Here is a 17,510-nt window from a genome sequence, read left to right as displayed (position 1 = left end):
TTATCTTTTTTAATGTAAACATAATAACAGTCATAGGAATAAACATTGACAACATTCCATATACATGTATCAGAGCTGAAATGTAACTCTTTAGGTTTGGCTTATTATTGCTATTTGTAAATTTTTACCTGTAGCCCTACATAAAACCACACATTGTGAATTGGCACAACTCATTGTTACATCACAAACGTGACTAAAAAAACGAAAAGACTAAAAAACTAAAAAAAAATCCGTTTTGCTACATCTGTAAATATTGCAACAATTCCATCCAGTATCCAACAACTGATAAAGTTACTAACAAGTTTGTTCCTTTTTTTTTTTCCAGCCAGCAGAGGGGTGATAGTAAAATGGCCACCCACTCCAACTTAACTTACCTTGCACAGTTTTTGGTACCTTGGAGAAGAGACTGCCATCCTTTGCAAGTGATGCAACAAAACAACAACTTTCTGCAGAGATGTTCGCACCACAGCCATCATTTTAAGTTTGCAACACTTCTGGAGGTATCTCAGAATTTGCATTATAAATGAAAAGCGGCAATCATTCCCTCATGGTCACTGGACAACCATTTGCCAGCTGTCTGAGCATGCTCGCTTCCAAATATATGAGGGGGAAGAAAAAAAAATCACTTTAAGGAGACCAAAGCCCACACTGCTTCGGAAGACAGAAGCGGATTGCATCTCCTAAGTTTAATTTCCTGGAATCAATTCCTTACAAGCCAGCTCCGGAAAAGACAGCTAGTAAAAACAGCTGAGGCGGGCTGCCTCATCCAAACGCTCGCTTATCCTTGTGCCACCCATTCAATAGGATGTGACTTTAAGAATGGAAACATTAGGACCGCAATACGTTGAGGAGTCCCCCGTGCAAAGATGATGGGTCTACAATTGTAGTTAATTCCATACAGAGGCTTTGGACTGAAGGACGGAGAGAAGAGATGCTTGCACTACTGAAAGATGTGCTCTCTCCCTCAGCTAGCCTCTGACTGAATGCAGCTCCACATGAGTGAATAACACGCTGGTAGGAATCTACAGAGGAGCCCTGAGACATAGCCGGACTAATTCCATCAGCCATACGTTAGCTTCTAACTAATCATGTGCAGCCCTGAGACAGGAGGTGCACGACGCAATGCACACAATATAAGACACTAGTGCCGCCCGTTAGGGTTAAGACCTAGGTGCGCCCCTTGGGGTTATTTACCTAATTTGTCACTTATTGTTTACAGTTACTTCATGTTCCTACCACAAACAGGATATTCTCAGCATTCTTGAGAATTTAACATTTCTGGTAAAGCAAGAGAATAACATTTTCTAAGAACTGTTACAATGCATCTTTGCTATTGAACTTGAGCCCTGTTTATACCAGCATTACTTAAAGGGACGGTTCTCTAAGTGGCACAGATTGCACTCCTCTCTGCTCACTGCTGTTCTATCAGACTCCTGTCTGCAGACAAAGGAGGGTGTTATAGAGCAGCCTGCAGTGATTGGACGAAGAGACCCAGCACGGCACAGCAGACTCAGGGTGGAAGATGAGTCAGGCAGGGTGAGGACACGCACCCTCCTGAATGACAAACCAAGTGAGCAACAGATAGAAGATATTTGGGAGAGAAAAATAGGTGCTAGGCACACAAACATTATATGTACATGATCAGGATTAGGTACTGAGTAACATATCACTTTGCAATGCATCTTTGCTATTGAACTTGAGCCCTGTTTATACCAGCATTACTTAAAGGGACGGTTCTCTAAGTGGCACAGATTGCACTCCTCTCTGCTCACTGCTGTTCTGTCAGACTCCTGTCTGCAAACAAAGGAGGGTGTTATAGAGCAGCCTGCAGTGATTGGATGAAGAGACCCAGCATGGCACAGCAGACTCAGGGAGGAAGATGAGTCAGGCAGAGTGAGGACACGCACCCTCCAAATCACCTGAATCACAAACCAAGTGAGCAACAGATAGAAGATATTTGTGAGAGAAAAATAGGTGCTAGGCACACAAACATTATATGTACAGTGATCCCTCAACTTACAATGGCCTCAACATACAATAGTTTCAACATACAATGGTCTTTTCTGGACCATTGTAACTTGAAACCAGACTCAACATACAATGTTACAGACAGTCCAGATCTGTGAAACATGTCAGTGGCTGGAAGAACCGACCAATGGGCATTTATTGGTAAAACACCTGTATTCCTAAAGTGCATGCACTGAATTCCTGTCTGGTAGCGCCCCCTACAGTACAGGGAGGTACTACATGTTCTGTACTACTCCCTACCTGTGCCAGGGTTAGCTGCTCCTTTAGACACCAAGTAAGGGCGACTCCATTTTACTCTTTTAGGACACTGTGTGTACTGTACAGGACCCTGAGGAAGCTCCTGTCCTCTACATAGACCAGTGTTTCCCAATGAGGGTGCCTCCAGTTGTTGCAAAATTACAACTCCCAGCATGCCCGGACAGCCAAAGGCTGTCCAGGCATGCTGGGAGTTGTAGTTTTGCAAAAGCTGGAGGCACCCTGGTTGGGAAACACTGAAATGGACAGTGATTACAGCTCCCAGCAGCTCCTTCTTACTTTTATATGTAAGAACTTGCTTTATCTATATTAGTTATCTACTTATTTATCTTTAATCCTCACTTTTTCCCATTTTTGGATGACATTTTGGTGGCTTCAGAACAATTACCAGGTTTCCATAGAGTTATGGTCCCAACATACAATGGTCATCCTGGAACCAATGAATATTGTAACTTGAGGGACCACTGTACATGATTAGGTACTGAGTAACATATTACATTTCTTTTCCCTTTTTTTTGTGGCATACGACAGGTACTCTTTAAAAGTATTTACAAGAGTAAATAGTAGTAATTAGAGGGAGGTTAGCGGACAAGCAGGTGCCAAAATTCATTTTGTCTCAACAAAGATTTAGATTTAGAAGTGGTATCATTGTTCTGATCAAAGAAAAAACATGCTATGGTGGTCACTATTGTGTCACTATGCTATGGTGTCACTATTCTTGTAGAATAAAGAAGTCCTAACCAGACGACTTTGGTGGAAGAGGTTATTGTAAAGGGTAAAGGGGCCCCACGACTTTCCCCCAACATCATCTTTAGAGAAGAGTTGGACATGTTCGATTTCAAATACCTGACCCTATTGTGCTGAGACCGTACCCAACGTTCATATGTTTGGAAAGACCCGGAGATAGCGACGACTGTTATTCAAGATGTATGGCCAACCTTCAAGGGGTACTCTGCCCCTGGTATCTTATCCCCTATCCAAAGGATAGGGGATAAGATGTTAGATCGCCGCGGTCCCGCTGCTGGGGACCCCGGGGATCGCCGCTGCGGCACCCCGCCATCATTAATGCACAGAGCGAGTTCGCTCTGTGCGTAATGACGGGCAATACAGGGGCCGGAGCAGCGTGATGTCATGGCTCCGCCCCTCATGACATCACGGCCCGTCCCCTTAATGCAAGTCTATGGCAGGGGGCGTGACAACCGCCACGCCCCCTTCCCATAGACTTGTATTGACGGGCCATGACGTCACGAGGGGCGGAGCCGTGACGTAACGATGCTCCGGCCCCTGTATTGCCCGTCATTACGTGCAGAGCGAATGATAGCGGCACAGTAATGATAGCGGGGTGCTGCAGCAGCGATCCCCGGGGTCCCCAGCAGCGGGACCCCGGCGATCTGACATCTTATCCCCTATCCTTTGGATAGGGGATAAGATGTCTAGGGGCGGAGTACCCCTTTAAAGCTAATTGGATATCATTAATAAACCCCCATTACCCTTGCTATCACTTTTCTCTATAGCAGTGTTTCCCAACCAGTGGGTTTCCAGCTGTTGCAAAACTATAACTCCCAGCATGCCCGGACAGCCTTCGGCTGTCCGGGCGTGCTGGGAGTTGTAGTTTTGCACTGATTGGGAAACACTGCTCTAAAGAAAACCACAGTACATATTCAACCACGATACATATTTTAGGTCCAGTGGCTTCTTTAGGCAAATTCTTTAGGGTAAAATGGTTTCAAAGCTGTCAGACATATCCAATATACGGTATAAAACTTCAGCACGGGCTCCATTCAGACCAGAATTCTGCTCTTGCACCAACGTCTAGCACATCTTTTGACCCTTTACTGATGCAAAAGCAATGTATACAAAATCTAAAGTGCTAACTGAAACCTGTCAAATTCTGTCAACATTAGAGTCATGGTCTGATCTGAATTGCAAAATAGCATAACATTGCCACCTACTGGTCAAGTAAGAACAGACAGGGGGAAAAAAACAGAATTTATTTTTATTTTTTTTGAACTGTAGAGTGGCCATGACTGATTTGGAGTGGATGAGGGTTGAGGGGGAACATTGATTTTATCTCGGAATATAATCAGTAATAATTCAATCAGTAGGAGAAGAACCTAACACCTCAGGAATATTAAATTGATACAAACTTTCCATTTGGTTTGAAAAGACAAATCCAATACAGTAAGCCAAGAAAAAACACAGAATAATGTATCTGGAATAATGCGCGTACCTCGTACCGCATAGCTGAATGTGAACGCACCCTAACCTCAGTTCTTTTCCAGCTCTGGGCACATGTGGAAAGGAGTTTGTAAAGATCAGCATCAATTCTGGCATTCCCTGAATATTGAAATTGCTTTGGAAATACTAGCCAAGAAAACTAGTATTGGGTAACCTTAAAAAATCACTGTCTGAATCTAACAATTTTTTTTATATTTATATATCTCCTTTTTATAGAAATCATGGTTTGTTTAAAAAAAAATATATATATATATTAAAAAGACCACTGGGGGCCGCCATACAATCAAGAACTTAAAGTGTACCTGTTGTTAGCAAAAACTTTTGATATAATGTAGATAATACCATTAAATGTATATTTGTAATATATATTGGTTAAAAATGTGTATATTTTGGGGTGAAAAAATGCTGTCCTGTCTCTGCAGCTATTGCCTGTGTGTATCTATGAGGAGACCAAATACAGGAAGTGAGGGCAGGACAAGCAGGGCTCTGTGCAGGCTCCAGGCTTGTTAATCATCCTAATGTGTGAGCCGGGGGCATGTCATAGAGCCTCAGTACACACAGCCCTGCTTGTCCTCAGTGTACAGAGCCCTGCTTGTCCTCAGTGTACAGAGCCCTGTTTGTCTTCAGCATACAGAGCCCTGCTTGTTTTTACTGCACAGAGCCCTGCTTGTCCTCAGTGTACAGAGCCCTGCTTGTCCTCAGTGTACAGAGCCATGCTTGTCCTCAGTGCACAGAGCCCTGCTTGTCCTCAGTGTACAGAACCCTGCTTGTCATCAGTGTACATAGAGCCCTGCTTGTCCTCACTGAACAGAGTCCTGCTTTTCCTCAGTATACAGAGCCCTGCTTGTCCTTACTGCACAAAGCCCTGGTTGTCCTCAGTGCACAGAGCCTTACTTGTCCTCAGTGTACAGAGCCCTGCTTGTCCTCAGTGTACAGAGCCCTGCTTGTTCTCAGTGTACAGAGCTCTGCTTGTCCTCCGTATAGAGCACTGCTTGTTCTCAGTGTACAGAGCTCTGCTTGTCCTCAGTGTACAGAGCCCTGCTTGTCCTCAGTGTACAGATCCCTGGTTGTCCTCAGTATACAGCGCCCTGCTTGTCCTCAGTATACAGAGCTCTGCTTGTCCTCAGTGTATAGAGCCCTGCTTGTCCTCAGTGTACAAAGCCCCTGTGGCCTAGTTAATGAGGTGGCAGAGAGGGGAGGTCTGTTTAAAAAGAAGTCAAACAGTGTAGTCTGAGCTCTCCCCAGAAGACATCAATGTGGCTTTGGGGGGAGGCAGGGGTCCTGGTGAGGAACACACAGTGAGTAGCCCCAAGAGTGATGTGGATGAGACACACAGCAAGAAGTTGCAAACGCTGTGTGTGAACAGTAAGTAAAAGGTTGCAGGAGACATAAGTTTAACTGGGAAAAGCCCACCAGTTGATAGTCAGGGCATGCTGGATTGTTTAGTTAGTGACTAGATGGTCTAGGGTTTTGTTGTTCCTGTCTTGTGTTTTTTATTTATTCTGCAACCTGTCTAATAAAGCTAGCGAGGGGCCGGACTTGCATAAAGTACTGTTGTTTGCCTGCTTATTGAAGTGGAAATGTGTCCTGTGGTGATGTCAAGGATGATCCCAGAGCTATCCCCAGGGAGAAATCCTTACAATATATATATATATATATATATATATATATATATATATAAAGTAGCTATTGAGTTTTTGAGCTTTTTTGTGTTTTTTCTTCTTTTTTTCAATGGAAAACATCAGTTTCTGAGAGCAATGAGTTAAGTAAGAATCACTGAGAAAATATCCACGTAATGAAGCCTGCCAGGGAAAAGGAAACGGCGAATGCTCTCAAGTTAATAAGATTGGACAAGGGACAGCTAAGCCATCAGTACAGTCAAAATTAAGGCAACATCAGTTCAGCATAACTAAACATGACATTTGCAACCAAAAAAGCCAGGGAACGTCTGAAAATGACACAAAGATCTATGTCAGCTGCAGGTCACAATACCTGGGCCCTACATGTAAACAATCATATACTCAGAAAGGCTTTTTTTTCTGCTGAGATCATTTACAAATAGTTCTGCAGCCGTCTGAGGGAACTGAAGAAAACAATTTACTGATGCCATTTGGAAATGTTAAAGGTGAATGGGAAAGACTGTTATTTTTATCTGACCAAACAATATCACAGTATTGTACTCACCGAGGAAAGTGAGATTCTGATTGAGCCAAACTGTCCAATCTTCCACTGCGCCCATAAGGATAATACACACCACCGACTCACCACAACTTCACTCAACAAATTGCCTCCATGGCTAAGTGCCTCACCACCCAGTCTGAGACTTATAAGTGCCCTCTACTATTCTAAAATGATCTTCAGCGTACCTATCATATCACTGAAAAATGTATACTTATATATGTAACTCACTAGGTCATGCAGATGTCTTTTTTATGTGCTTTCTCTATTTGGCTCACAAATCCCTCTGTTCAGCTGCTCACTCATTATGATATCCACTTCTCAAAAAGGAGCATGTCTGAGGTAAGCACTGAGCCCGCCCTCACTCACCATGCATTCACTCCCTCCTTGTGTCTGCTGTACTGTGCTGGGTCTCTTCATCCAATCACTACAGGCTGCTCTGTAAACCCCTTCTGTCTGTTTTCATTCTGCAATCCTATAGGACAGGGGTGAGCACAGAAGAGTACTAGTCTCACAGTCTTTTACTGGACTTTGTTCCAGCCTGTAGTTCAAGTGGGACAAAGATGATGCTGAAGCCAGACAGGACCATGTTCTAGGTAGTATGGGGACCCCTAGTAGTCTATAAAATTTGATATTTTTCAAAAGTATGTTAGAAAGGTTAAAGTTTTGCCATAATGAACAACATATAAAAAGTTTTTGAATCTGACAATGCCCTATTAAAGGGAACCTGTCCCATTGGAAATGCAGTCTGATCTGTAGGCATCATTATATAAAGCAGGAGAAGCTGAGCAGACTCAAATATAGTTTTATGAAAAAAGATTCAGAATAACTTGCTATTTATTCATGTAAATCTCTGCTCATTCAGTGCTACATGGTCAAGTAGGCGGTCCTAATCAGTGACTATGAGCTGTTTGCATAAATAAATTATCACAGAACTTTTCTCATGAAACTATATATCAATCTGCTCAGCTCCTTCTGCTTATTAACATGAGGCCTGCAAATTAGATTGCATTTTAAATTCCAGGCAATTCTAAAATAAACTCACTTGTATTTTTAAATCTATGACATGTTCTGCACCCCTCAGGAATATATGGTCAATACTCAAAAAAATGTCCCTGAGAGTGTTGAGGGCAAAATTGGCAATAAACAACCTATAAGGGGTGACCCCCTTATGGGGACAACCCTCACTAGAACCTTCCCTATAAAATATTTACTTTATTTGGTATTAATTAAAATATATGACCCCAAAAAGAAAAGTTAAAATCTGCAGTGGTAGGGGAATATTTATGGTCAGGTGTAAAAGAATTCACACACTAGGGGGTGTTCGGGGCAGCTGCGCATATATTTGATTCCACTCTGTGGACCACTGGTAATTCCAGTGTCCACTAGTGCACAGCTGTCCCTCACTCCTTTGTTACTAGAATTCCCCTATACCACGCTAACTAAAACTTAGATCGTAGGCCTTCCCGACGTTTCGGTGACGAATCACCTTTGTCAAGGGTTGCGAGGCTACTGGCACTAGTGTGTGAATTCCTTTACACCAGACCATAAATATTCCCCTACCACTGCAGATTTTAACTTTTCTTTTTGGGGTCATATATTTTAATTAATACCAAATAAAGTAAATATTTTATAGGGAGGGTTCTAGTGAGGGTTGTCCCCATAAGGGGGTCACCCCTTATAGGTTGTTTATTCCCCTCAGGAATAGACATAATGCATTTTACCAGGCTTGCATGGTCTTGCAAGTTTCAAATATCGAAAATGGGAAATCGTAATATGAAGGTGCTGTTTCACTGAACAGAGAGAAGGAGACAGCAGAGATGGACTCTAAGCAGGGATGACCTGTGCATGATCATCAGAAAAGAAAAAAAAAACACAATAGGATGAAGCCACAGACAACAGTCAAACACCAAAGACTAAGGATGGCTTGCTACATAGTTACATATTTCATGAGGTTTAGAAAAGATAAGAGTCCATCAAGTTCAATCTATATCCTTACTTTGTCCCTTCTAAGCTGATCAAGAGAAAGGCAATAAACCCTCATGAGGCTGATGTCAATTGCTCCATACCAGGGGGAATAATTCCTTCCCAAGTCCAAATATTTATCAAAATAAATCCCTGAATCAACATTCTGTCCCTATAAATCTAGTATCCATAGCCTGTAATGTTATACTCTCCAGAAATGCTTACCGGCCCCTTTTGAACTCTTATTGGGTTCCCCATGACCACTTCCATAGCCTTACTGCTCTTACAAAAAAGAACCCCATCTGTGCTGGTGTAGAATATTCTTTCCTTTGGACGTAGAGGATGCCTCCTTGTTATATATTAGGGGTGTGAATCGCCAATAATTTGGCGATTCGATTCGCGATACCAGGGTGGCGATTCGATATATCGCAATATATCGCGATACTGTCATGTGTCATGTTGGCGATATATCACGATATATCGCGATATTCCCTATTAAAAGCTTGGGAAAACTTATCCTAGCTGAGAAAGAACAAGGTCCCGCGAGAGTTGTCCTGTGAGTGCGTACGTTCTCCTTCCTGTTGTTCTGAGTCTGTAGTCTCGCGGTAGCAGCCTGCGAGTGGCACAGAGCTGATAACAGGTACACTGCCAACTAGTGGTCAGGAGTTTAAGTGTTATAAAAAAAAAAAAGACAGACAAATAGGACAGTGACTCAGTGAGTGAAATACAGTAAATATTAATTATAATAATTTATAAAAAAAATCGATTCTCAGAATTTTAAAATCGATTCAGTATAGCGGAACAAAAAATTTCGATAATCACGCGAATCGATTTTTTCTTACATCCCTATTATATATACAGTCCTGGGTATACAAATATCATGGGAGAGATCTCTGTACTGTTTCCTGATAAATTATTTTTACAGCTCCTTTTTTAATAAATACACTGAGTTGTAAAAACATTATTTATTTTTAATACTTTCACATTTTAATCTTGGGGCAACCCCTTAAAACCCCCAGTAATAAGACTCTGTGAATGACTTGTAATATACCAGCAGGCAATGCAGAAGCAGCTAGATGACTACAGACTGATCTGCATGGCAGCAAATAAAGCCATTTTACTAACTTAAATTAGGTGATTGCTATTTCAGCGATTATCTCAGTATCCCCGATCCTTCAGTGTGACAAAGTCTTATTTGTACCATCGCTAAACACATAAAGCATATTAGATACAGTGGATACATTTAATAGAAATAGCTTTCTCATCACGTACAATAAAGTCATTTTATTTCCTTCTAAGCTATAACATAATCATAAAAATTCTGCATTTATAGCTTAATGCCAAAGCCACTATATGCGCAAATAAAAAGTTGTTACATCTGTATAACTGTAATAGTGATAATACTCTATTTATACTATTGATAGGATACTTAGTTTGCAAGATTGCCTGAATGGACTTTGACATTTGGGTAATGGTCCAGAACTTTGCTTTTGATGATGGCAAAAAAGAGCAAATAGATTAGAGAAACTTTAAAGGGGTACTCCGTCCCAAGACAAGATGTCTGATCACGGGGGACCCCTGCAATTTTGGCTGCAGCAGCCCAGACATCCGGTGCATGGAGCAAACTTCTTGACTAGCGATGCGGGGCAAAGGCTCATGACGTCACTGTTACACCCCGCTTGTGAAGTCACGGCCATGCCCCCTCAATGCAAGTCTATGGGAGGGGGAGTAGAGTATGTACCAAAAAATGAAAAATTGTTGTGTAAATAATAACCTAAGATTACAAAAAAATTGATTTTATTTCAGATGTTTTGTTATTTTCAAACAGGAAACATGTTTTAACATAGTTACACATACGAGTAGTAAAAAGTAAAAATAATATAAAAGCTGATGATCCAAAAGTAAAGTCTGATAAAAAAGAATCCCAACATTGCTTAAATGGTGACTAATGTTTTAACAAACATTGCATTGATCAATACTACAAGCAAATATTTAGAAACTTTGTCAAATATCTTCCTCAAGTTATCAGACTTCTTTACTGCTCTGTCAAACACAAACACACTGTTTAAAGGAGTACTCTGGTGCAGACTACTCGGACTGTTGGCTTACTGAAGTATCAGGTATCAGCTGCCCATACAAATCTATGAAAATGAGGGCAGAGGCATAAGTGGCTGGAAAGGGACAGAATTAAAAAAGACACAGAAAAGCTGCAGGAGCTTATAGTAAGTCTTTTATTTCTCCCCTCTGGATTCACACCTTAAACTGCTTAGTACTGCCGTATAATGTCCTTCCTGCTGAAGTGAATTATAGAGATATAGGGGAGCACATCCCCACTCCTGTTCTATGTAGTGTATGGGAGCCATCATAGTAGATAGTCTCCACCCTCTAGCTCTGGGACAACCAGAAATTTGAAATGGAGTCTGTATGAGGGAAAACTGGAGAAAAACCGGTGACGTGAGAGGTGCCCAGGCTGTCAATCACGCCGGGGTAGGCATGAATACAGCCTGAAGCTACAATGACTACATCCCTTGGACTACATACTCCTAATTTACATACAGCGAGGGAAAACTTTAAAACCTATTTTTTCCAGGATCGCTGCCAGTCCCGAAGACTTCTAGATATGTGAACAAGCTGATTTTACCCTATATAACCTGTTGCCAATGGTTATATATTGTCAAATCTGATGACAGCTTAGATGTAAATTATAGCTTCTGTGGCCCAATGCTAAATTTGCAAATAGGGCCCCATGTGCCAATTATTATACTGGTCTCTTGTGGGTTAGATTTGCTTCAGGGCCCCCTTAGGCAACAGGGCCCTGATGTGACTGCTACCCACCCCCTATAACTACTCCCCGGATAACAGGTTCCCTTTAACATATTGTTTTTGCTGTTTTTGCAATGTTGCTGAAATATGGATGTAACAAGGTGGAACAAATATGAACATGTGCCTTATGCAATCACTGAAAGTGTGTTTTTACATTTAACCCAAAGACCTCTATGGCCTAAATTTAGCACCAATAAGGATCCATAGGAACATGCAATGCATTACAAAAAACAACCCATGTACATTAAAAAATGCATAAATACCAGAAATGTGAATAAAACATTTACATGTATCGCTGCTGTTTCTTCAAGAACAAATAACTGAACTGATACACTAATACAGATCCATAACATGGAAGTGTGAATGAGCCCATAGAGTGAATCAATACAATACAGGGGGCATTTGTCCAACAAACAGATGCGCTTGCAGAAAGCTATCGATCAGAAGCCACTGATCAATGTTTTGCCACCCACGACATCATCTTTACAAGGTAAAAGAAACAGATATTTTTTTTCTATTATTATTGATAGCTATTGCTGGATAGATGGTTCGCCAGGATACTTCAGCACAAAACAAATGCAATATTTTCCGACACATACTGATTCCTCTCCCCGAGGAAATCTACAGAAGGCATAATAAAGAAACCCGTTTGTTTCACAGCTGAACCTCCATAATGTGTGCATCAGAATTTAGCTATTTTATTAATAGAGTATTGAAGATTGCAGACGAAATCTCATTATACAGTTTGAGAAGAAATGACTAGAGATGAGCGAACTTACAGTAAATTTGATTCGTCACAAACTTCTCGGCTCGGCAGTTGATGACTTATCCTGCGTAAATTAGTTCAGCCTTCAGGTGCTCCGGTGGGCTGGAAAAGGTGAATACAGTCCTAGGAAAGAGTCTCCTAGGACTGTATCCATCTTTTCCAGCCCATCGGAGCACCGGAAAGCTGAACTAATTTATGCAGGAAAAGTCATCAACTGCCGAGCCGAGAAGTTCGTGACGAATCGAATTTACTGTAAGTTCGCTCATCTCTAGAAATGACATAAAACTATATATAAAAAAAAAAAAACTATAGAGCACTGGTCTCCAAACTGTGGACCTCCAGCTGCTGTAAACTACAACTTCCAGCAGGCTCGGACAGCCAACGGCTGTCCGGGCATGCTGGGAGTTGTAGTTTTGCAACAGCTAGAGGTCCATGGTTTGGAGACCACTGCTATAGAGGTTTCACCTTAGATTATACATAAAATATATCTTGACAAAATAGTAAACAACACATCTCTTCCCAAGAAAAGAATGGCCTTCATTTCCCATAGCGGGCCCTACCTGTAGCTGCATTTTGAGCTGTCGTAAGCGGGTGACATCTTGCTGGACACCCTCGCGTTGCGATGCGTCCGTGAGAACATTCACAGTGGTCTCAGCTTCTTGGATCCACTTCATGAAGTTCTCATGATCTTTGACCAAAACCTGGAAATTCTTTAGCTCCTTCTCCAGTACGCTCTGTCGGTCGCCAACCCTAAAAGAGCAGAGATAAGAAAAAACTAAGAATTGGATAAAACATCCAACTATACAAAGTACATAGACATAGAAGAGATGTTACCTGTTCGGAATATATATATATATATATATATATATATATATATATATATATATATATATAGTAGATAAAACCCAATGTATGTAAGTACTTGTATATGTTCCAACATTGCTTCCAAATGGGTGAAGGTATTTCGATGAACCTTGGTACATGGTACACATGTTACTTATATGCCAACTAAAAATATAGGATTGGGAAATGAACCCTTACCCACACCTATTTGCGAGGGTCAGGGTGTTGTCTAAAGTCCCATAAAAGTCTATGGGACTTTCAGTGCCCTACTCCATGGGTACCACTCTGCATCTCTGGTGAGTGTGTCGGTCCAGCTTGCAAGCCACACCCCTTTTATTTTGGTCCTTTTTTTTTTTCAAGGCCGAAAACACAATTTTCGTCTGATACACCCTCATCACAGGACCTTCAACTACTATCTCTTCATCACAGCTTGAGCCCTACCTGAGGACAGGATATGATGCTGGGATATGAAGTCAGGATATGAGAAAAAGATATTAGGACAGAATTTGATGATGGGGTATGAGGCCGGGATATAAAGAACTTTCATAGGATTTGTTATGCCTTGCAATAAAATAATTATAATGGTACTTATGGCAAAAGTTGATAAAATAATCCTGGTAGTACCCTCCTTTATTGGTAGTGTCCTCCATTAATGGTAGTGTCCTGCATTACTGGTAGTATCCTGCATTACTGGCAGTGTCCTCCAGTACTGGTAGTGTCCTCTATTACTGGTACTGTCCTTCATTACTGGTTGTGTCCTCCATTACTGGTAGTGTCCTGCATTACTGGTAGTATCCTTCATTACTGGCAGTGTCCTCCATTACTGGTAGTGACCTTCATTACTGGTACTGTCCTCCATTACGGGTACTGTCCTTCATTACTGGTTGTGTCCTCCATTACTGTCAGTGTCCTCCATTACTTATAGTGTCCTCCATTACTTGTAGTGTCCTTAATTACTGGTAGTGTCCTCCATTACTGGTACTGCCATTCATTACTGGCAGTGTCCTCCATTACTGGTACTGCCATTCATTACTGGCAGTGTCCTCCATTACTGCCAGTGTCCTTCATTACTGGTACTGTCCTTCATTATTGGTTGTGTCCTCCATTACTGATAGTGTACTCCATTACTGATAGTGTCCTTCATTACTGGTAGTGTCCTCCATTACAGGCAGTGTCCTCCATTACTGATAGTGTCCTTCATTACTGGTAGTGTCCTCCATTACTGTCAATGTCCTCAATTACAGATAGTGTCCTCCATTACTGGTAGTGTCCTTCATTACTGATAGTGTCCTCCATTACTTGTAGTGTCCTTTTTTACTTGTAGTGTCCTCCATTACTAGTAGTGTCCTCCATTACTGGTAGTGTCCTTCATTACTGATAGTGTCCTCCATTACTGGCAGTGTCCTCCATTACTGATAGTGTCCTTCATTACTGGTAGTGTCCTCCATTACTGGCAGTGTCCTCCATTACTGATAGTGTCCTTCATTACTGGTAGTGTCCTTCATTACTGATAGTGTCCTCCATTACTGGCAGTGTCCTCCATTACTGATAGTGTCCTTCATTACTGATAGTGTCCTTCATTACTGATAGTGTCCTTCATTACTGATAGTGTCCTCCATTACTGGTAGTGACCTTCATTACTGATAGTGTCCTCCATTACTTGTAGTGTCCTTTTTTACCTGTAGTGTCCTCAAATACTAGTAGTGTCCTCCATTACTGGTAGTGTCCTCCATTACTGGTAGTGTCCTACATTACTGGTAGTGTCCTCCATTACTGGTAGTGTCCTCCATTACTGGTAGTGTCCTCCATTACTTGTAGTGTCCTCCATTACTTGTAGTGTCCTTCATTACTTGTAATGTCCTCCATTACTTGTAGTGTCCTCCATTACTTGTACTCCATTACTGATAGTGTCCTCCATTACTGGTAGTGTCCTCCATTACTTGTAGTGTCCTTCATTACTTGTAATGTCCTCCATTACTTGTAGTGTCCTCCATTACTTGTACTCCATTACTGGTAGTGTCCTCCGTTACTGGTAGTGTCCTCCATTACTATTCCAATTTTTCAAAGAATTGCAAAGAACTACATGTGCTCTATATTCCAATCATATGAAGTCATGGCAACAAGATACATATATACTCTATTTCCATGGACAGGACATAATCTGTGAAGCACTGTGATATCACAAAAGTAGAACATGACTGGCTTCTTTATCTTTTCTGAATGTAGAAATAGTTTCAAGGATAATTGGCAACACAGAAGTAAATGTTTCATTATACGCCACCATCTGTTACTTAATAATTGATAATATTATCAGATGTTTCAATCACTTCATGTTTGCTATGAGAAAGCATGTTGACTTTCTTCAAGCAATTTCTCCTACACAAAGCAGCATTCATATGTTCTTTTTGATCAGGATTTTATTCAATTAAGTGACTCACTGATGGCTTTGAGCAATGCGGCCATTCAAGCCACTCAAAATTTTTCCGAAGATAGAATTCTAGATTTGTCATCAGTATTGAATCATTCCTCAAAGCTTTAGACACAAAGACCATGTATTTTGTCCTTAACATCCTTCATTTGACCTCTGGCATTTCCTCTATGTAGCGAAGGTACCTTAATGTACAGTAATATAATGTTTTTCCATCTTGCAGGAGCCTGCTGAGATAATAAACTTCTGAAGACAGATAGCATTAGCTTGGAGACATGCCCCATCCTATGCTTAAATCATGTCACCAGAAGAATTTCAGGTTAGCCGTGCAGCCAAGTCAAGTAGTTGTTATATCGTCTAAGGACTTAAAGGGTAATGTATCTCCTTGAGAAGAGCACCAAAAGGAATGTGGAAACTTATAGGCCATTCATATTCCACTGGGAATTTTGGGAAATATTATATGCAAATGAGCTCTCTTGCTCTCTTAGAAAGAATAGAACTTGCTTTACGGGTCAACATTTTGGAGGTAGCATTTCTGCAAGTCAATTTTTGACTCATGCAAGAGCCTTAGAACATGACTAGATATTTTAGTAGCCAACACAGCGTAGAGTATCACTCTGTGGGTGCTACTGTTGGTTTCTAAGCAATAACCATAGAAATCAAAATTTTTGTGAGAGAATCCTAAGAGTATGCTCACATGTGCATACTTTTGCTGCAGATCTGCTGTAGATTTGCTGCACATTGACTTTATTGGGCAGCAAAATCTGCTATAGCAAATCTGCAGATGTGCAGCAGAAAATACACACATGTGAATGCACCCTTAACCCCTTAAGGACACAGCCCATTTTGGCCTTAAGGACCCAGCCAATTTTACTTTAGCATTTTCGTTTCTTCCTCCTCGCCTTCTAAAAATCATAAATCTTTTATATTTTCATCCACAGACTAGTATGAGGGCTTGTTTTTTTGCGCGGCCAGTTATCCTTTGTAATGACATCACTCATTTTACTATAAAATTTATGGCAAAATTAAAAAAATACTATTTGTGTGGGGAAATTGAAAAGAAAACCACAATTTTGCAAATTTTGCAAGGTTTTGTTTTCATGCTGTACAATTTACGGTAATAATGACATGTTTTCTTTATTCTGTGGGTCAATACGATTAAAATGATATCCATGAGTGCATACTTTTCTATTATTCTACCGCTTTAAAAATATCTTAAACCTTTTAACCAAATTAGTGAGTTTAAATTCCCTCCATTTTGACGACCTATAACTTTTCCATTATTCCGTATAAGTGGCGGTATGAGAGCTAATTTTTTGCACTGTGATCTGTACTATTTTTTGATACCCCATTTGCATATATGAAACTTTTAATACATTTTTGGGGTAATATTGTGTGGTAAAAAAGCAGACATTTTGGACTTTTTTCTTTACATTTACGCCGTTCACCATACGGTATCATTAACATTTTCCCTTTTTTATTTTTTACATTGTTTTAACTTTTTTTTTTACCTTTTAATAGTCCCCATAGAGGACTATCTTTAGCAATCACTTGATTGCTAATACTGTTCAGTGCTATACATAGGGCATAGCACTGATCAGTGTTATCGGTGATCTTCTGCTCTGGTCTGCTCAATCTCAGACTAGAGCAGAAGACTCCAGGAGACGGACGGAGGCAGGTGAGGGGACCTCCATCCGCCATTACCGGCGGGTCCCTGGCTGCTGATAGCAGCTGGGACCTGCCGCACATTACACAAGCACCACTCCGATGCTCGCGGTCATGTACAGGATGTAAATGTATGTCCTGGTGCATTAAGTACCAGGGCACAAGGACGTACATGTCATTAAAGGGGTTAAAGGGGTAATCGCCCTAGACAACTTATCCCTTATCCAAAGTATAGGGGATAAGATGTATGATCGCAGGGGTCTGGCTGCTGGGAACCCCAAGATCACTGTGCACGCACCTGACGTTCTCAACATTATGTTT

General features: G+C 41.1%; 1 protein-coding gene across 9 annotated transcripts in view; it reads right to left on the bottom strand.

Moving 5' to 3' along the window:
• UTRN (utrophin) overlaps positions 1–17,510 on the bottom strand; it is a 702,825-nt gene that overhangs the window by 363,518 nt on the left and 321,797 nt on the right. For 7 of the 9 annotated variants that reach the window (XM_056567370.1, XM_056567374.1, XM_056567371.1 and 4 more), the window contains one exon: positions 12,814–13,003. In XM_056567370.1, coding sequence (XP_056423345.1) covers positions 12,814–13,003 — 190 coding nt within the window. Of the gene's footprint in view, positions 1–374; positions 1,031–12,813; positions 13,004–17,510 lie in introns of those variants that run through there. The other 2 variants (XM_056567377.1, XM_056567378.1) reach the window with 2 other exon arrangements.

Source organism: Hyla sarda, chromosome 3, assembly GCF_029499605.1.
Source record: "Hyla sarda isolate aHylSar1 chromosome 3, aHylSar1.hap1, whole genome shotgun sequence".
Lineage (NCBI taxonomy): Eukaryota > Metazoa > Chordata > Amphibia > Anura > Hylidae > Hyla > Hyla sarda.
This window is presented reverse-complemented; position numbering and strand designations above follow the sequence as displayed.